Raw genomic sequence first — 5,177 nt, 5'->3', positions numbered from 1 at the left:
AATGGAGAGGGGGCTTCAAAAGTAGCGCTAACGGGAGACAGATTTTTGACATGCTTCCCAAGCCATCTGCTTTGGGTTAGGACTCGGAGACAGAGTCGAATATGGAGGAGAGAGAAGAGGGGAGTAAGACTGGAGAAGATGGCGAGGGCAGCAGGGAATAGAGGGAATGCAATGTTGACAGGCAGTGCATCGTGAACCTCTGTTTTGAATTGTTGTGGCACAGGGTGTGTGTACACGGCCTATACAGCCGATCTGAAGATACAATAAGTTGATCTTGTTCTTGTAGCTGTTACAAAAAAAAAAAAAAAAACACTTAAGTGAGCCATCATACAGGATTTCACAGTAGAAACAACTGTTGTTCCAATCTTCTTGGCTTATCAAATATTTGTGCAGTTTTGACAATTCCAAGACACCCGCGAAGCTCCGGTTGGTTCTGAATCTGTCTGCATGCCAAAGATCCAACAGAGAGTGTTCTACTGGAGACGCCACAACACAGAACTAATTAGGGGACGTGCTCCAGGCGTATCTGTTGGTTTGAAAGGAGGACCGCACTATTTCTGCCACTCGTGACTATTTCCAAATGGCCACAACACCTTGCCAAAAACCCTAAACTTCCCTTATCTTCTCAAAAAACAATGTCGATTTGTCCCTGCAGCTCTGCCTGATGATGTTTTTTTTCTTGTCTTGGAGTCACTCCTGTTTACTCCCCTCTCTCCTCTCCAAGCTCTCCGTCTCCATCCACCCCCCTGTGCCATTCTACCAGCCCCCAGTGGGCACAGTCAGCCAGTCTGGCCAGGCCTGCCCCTTGCTGTGCCCCTGCACTGGATAAGCTCCTGCCTGGACCTTGGGTAGAGGCCTTTGTATAGAGCCGGTGGGGGTGTCAGTGTGTGTATGTGTTTGTGTTGCCTGTTGGTGTGTATGTGTGTGTAGCATTCACAGCAGAAGGGGAGAAGGGGGTCCTATCTGTGCCTAAGGGCTGCCCCCCAACGCACCCTCACCATGCGCTCTATTGAGACCTAAGGGAGCGTGAACAATCACTGCAAAACCAAAGAGCTAAGTCCCCTTGTTATACAAGCCCAATTTTCAGCACCAGCCCCACCTCTCTCCTCCATGGTGCGTCCCACCCCCCATCCCAGCACCCCAGCCCCACTCGTCAGAGGTTGACGGGCTTCGTTAAAGCGAGCCGGGGTCCTTTTATGGCCTTATTTAATTAGCCATTCCACAGCAAACTGCCATCCGGCACTACCACTGCCCCCCTCCCCTCCTCATCCTCCCCCCTTTGCTAACCATCTTCATCACCACCTTCACCCCCACCTAGTCGACATCATCACAACCACCCTCCCCACTGTGCTCACCGGTTCTCCTCCTCTCTCCTCTCCTTGTCTTTATCTCCAGTAATTAGCCAGGGGATGGGGGTGGACTCATTGCTAGAGTTGCCCGACAGTCTTAGTGCTCGAGACTAGGAGGAAGGGAAGTGTCTCTCTCGGCATGGGGCTCCCTCTCCCAAGACCTGTGGAGGAAGACAATGGGAACGGCCGGTTCTACAGTAGCCGGCTCAGCCTTACTGTCCCCGCTGCCCACTGTGATCCATCTACACTGGCACCCTAATCATTAACCAGATTATGACTTTGTGTGTCTGCGTGCATGTTGGAGCGGCAGGATGCTGGCAACTCCTCCAGTGTGGTTAATGTAGTAAAGATCGGCTGACGGGGTGCCAGAAGCTAAGAAAAAAAAAAAAAAAATCAGAGCACCTCTTGTGATAAAAGCTCATCCGCCCTTCATCCAGAGACTTTTTATATCATACTCATACTGACGATGATTCAGGTTAATTACTTCATGTTGGAGTAATGGCTCCAGCGTTGGTGTTTTTTTTTTGTTTTTTTTTTGTAGATCTTTGATCACAAAGCTGGTGAGCAATTTCACTTGATCTGCACCGTAACTGTTGAGCGCACATTCCTTCCCCATGCACTCAAACATGAGTAGTCAAACAGTGAGGGAGAGGGAGAGAGAGAGAGAGAGGGAGAGGGAGAGAGAGAGTCTGGGGAGCCCCTGGCTGCAGGTCCACACCATGCTGGATCAACGCCCTCTAGTGACCACTACAAAAGACAGGCACAATGACAAGTCCAAATATCCAATGATAACCCTGCTCAGCCTGTCCAAACTGCGCAGGAGGAACACAAGAGCCCGAGCTGTGATGAAGCTCATTGGCTAAACACAATTTTAACAACATTTTTCACGACTAAGCGGGTCAAACTTCTTGTTATTTGTGATTTTGATTTTTAAAAAGTTCAATTTTTTGGACTGAGTTTATGTTCAACTCAATCACGATCTTGATAAGGGTTAATTATGGTTTATTGTGGCTCAGCAACATCTTTAAACACATTTACTTAACAGCCAATCAGTTCTAATTCATTTTTAAGTGTCTTATAGGAGAGAAAAAAAAAAGTCCAGCATGGCTTTAATGACTGCTTAGCATGAGAAAGGTACCGCTTTAGTTATCCATGGCCATTTATAGCCTTTAATTACGCGCCTATTTTGTGACCCCTGGGTTCAACGGGCCAATTCCTGTGTGGACCCAAACGCTGACGAACAAAGGTGGAATGTGATGCCCCTTTTCCGCAGACGAGCTACTAAACGTTTCCCATCAATTTTCATGGGAAAAAGTTCGAGCCGAGGAAAGTCTCGCAGCGCTCCGGCTGAGTATTGACAGCGTATTGAACCTATTAGTGCATCACAGAGGCTCTGCCGGAGGAGCAGAAGCGCGTCCGCGGCGGTGGAAGAGTGTGTGACTTTTGAGAGAATATTGGGGGGGGGGGGGGGGGGGGGGCGCAGCAGCGCTCGGTGTTGCGGAATATCACGTTGTAACGCGGGGGTAAAAGTGGTGCTCTAGGACCCAGTTGATGGTTGTGATTGTGGCTGATATTTTCCACGTTGTGAGGGGAGGGAGGGGAGGAGGGGGGGTGGCCCGGAGGGGGGGCTGTCAATCATAGTGAAAGTGGCCGGGGTGGGCAGGCCTCTCTGACACTTTGTACCGTCGGAGGGGGATATTTAACTTGGGACTGAGCAGCACTCGCTACAGACACACTCACACACAGTGTGCCTAAGCAAAGAAACGCTCCAGCGCCAACTCTCTCAGACTCCTGAAGTAGGAGCGACTCAGTAGGAGCTTCTGTACCAGTTATCAAAGGAGCAGAGACGCTCCCTCAGGAATTGAACGCTTGCATCGACCGGGCAAAAAAAAAAAAAAAGAAACAGGCTCCAGATTATGGACCGTCTCATCATGCAGCGACAGTGGGACCTGGAGCTCCTCTGAGGGGGATTCGAGCAGCACCAGAGTGAGAGGGAACTCTGAACTAACCACGCTCACTGGCTTTTTACTCTCTGCAGTTTGCATTTTGACATGCACTGACACTGCAGCTTCTTTTTTTTCTCCAGCGCTTCTTAAAAACACATGCGGGAATGTTACAGACTTTTCTGTAAAAAAAAACAAACAAAAAAACAACCCAAACAAACAAAAGAGCTGCGACTTTGGAACATCCATCTGGAAAGATTACATGGCTGTTGTTTCTTAAATTGAGATAGCATCCCACTGCGGCGCGTCTCTCTCTCGAACTTTTTTTTTGTGAGTGTGTGTGTGTGTGCGCGCTTCTTTTGGGACATTTTCAGTGAGTTGCACACACCGACGGCTGGAATACCACACAGGAGAGAGAAGGGGGAGAGAGAGAGAGACTGGCTGCACAGAGCGGTTTTTTTTTCCCTCAGTGCGCGGACTGTGCGCCCTGGGACCCCCTTGTCAAAACCCAAGAGTGTCAGGCGACGTTAGGAGCAGCCACGTTTATAAAAGCCGTGCGTAAAAATAACGTTGGCCAAGGCAGCCCTCATCGCCGGGCGCGTGACATTTAAAACTTGGTGAAGTGGTCTTTTGTGCGCCCCTTCTTCTCTCGCGGGACGCTCCGGATCTATTCTGTCTCTTCAGGGGGAAAAAAAAAACAAAAAAACCCACTTCATCCCATGCAGCTCTCGCCTCGGCCGCTGTCATCCAGTGTCGACAGTCCGTCGTGGCTTCGAGTCCCCGGGGTAACCATGACAACCGAAAGAAACCCAAAGTGAATCCGAGGGAACGGGGTGAGGCCGGAGAGAGCGTGAATAGATCTGGTCTGGTGCTTTTTTCTTTTTCCTGTTTTTTTTTTTTTTTTTTCTTGGTTGAGACTAAACGCTCTTCTTGGGGGCACCGCTGCGCTCCGGGGTTGCACCAGCGGGCAAGTTTTTTTTTGTTGTTTTTTTTTCTTTTGCAAAGTTGAAGGAGCCCTAAAAAGCAAAGCACTCCGCTCCGTGTCATTCAAACCCGACGCGGTCTATTAAAAGTATCGCCTCGCTGGTGACTGAACTTCTTCTATATATGAAGTCCCGGGCTGGTGATTGCAGAGAACACAGCGGCCGGGACGAGAATTGAAAACAATTTAACTGACGCGAGAAGACATACAAAAAAACAAAACAAAACAAAAAAATGATGACGGGCCTCTCTCAAACGCTCCTCTTCTACGTGCTGGTGTGCGTCCACCTCGGGGTTTCCCAGCACTACCTTCGCCTCCGTCCATCCCCGAGCGATCACCTGCCCGTGCCCGACCTCAAGGAGGACCCCGACCCGGAGTACGACCCCCGGGAGCAGGACTTGGCCGAGAGGACTCTGAGGAAAAAGCTCGGCAGCAACTTTGACCCCAACTTCATGTCCATCAGCTCGCCCATGCCGGTGAACCTCTCGGCGTCAGACAGCCAGGCGAAGCTGCAGGGGCCCATGCCCAACGAGATTAAAAAGCTGGACCTCACGGAGACCCCCTACGGGAAGCGGGTCAAAGTGGGCAAGAAGGCCCGCAGGAAATTTCTGCAGTGGCTGTGGACCTACACGCACTGCCCGGTGGTGTACACCTGGAAGGACCTGGGCGTGAGGTTCTGGCCACGTTACATCAAGGAGGGGAACTGCTTCTCCGAGCGCTCGTGCTCCTTCCCAGAGGGCATGTCGTGCAAGCCCGTCAAGTCAATCAACAAGATTTTCCTCCGGTGGTATTGTCAAGGCTTTCTAAGACAGAAATACTGTACGTGGATACAGGTGCAATACCCAATCATCTCAGAGTGCAAGTGCTCGTGCTGATTCTCTCTAAGGAGGTGGTCGAAGGTGG

The 5,177-nt window shown here is 50.4% G+C and overlaps 1 protein-coding gene across 1 annotated transcript; it reads left to right on the top strand.

Moving 5' to 3' along the window:
- Window positions 1-3,035: 3,035 nt before the first annotated feature.
- On the top strand, window positions 3,036-5,177 carry nog2 (noggin 2). Its single transcript, XM_030399365.1, has one exon. It carries the CDS (start codon window positions 4,508-4,510, stop codon window positions 5,147-5,149), a length of 642 nt encoding a protein of 213 aa, XP_030255225.1. The 5' UTR covers window positions 3,036-4,507; the 3' UTR covers window positions 5,150-5,177.

Source organism: Sparus aurata, chromosome 20 (assembly GCF_900880675.1).
Source record: "Sparus aurata chromosome 20, fSpaAur1.1, whole genome shotgun sequence".
Lineage (NCBI taxonomy): Eukaryota > Metazoa > Chordata > Actinopteri > Spariformes > Sparidae > Sparus > Sparus aurata.
Note: the sequence above shows the minus strand (reverse complement) of the source record. Positions and strands in the feature narration are given on the sequence as shown.

What these genes read in the sequence shown, in the direction of transcription:
- nog2 (XM_030399365.1), top strand. Translation starts at nt 4,508, where the DNA reads ATGATGACGGGCCTCTCTCAAACGCTCCTCTTCTACGTGCTGGTGTGC.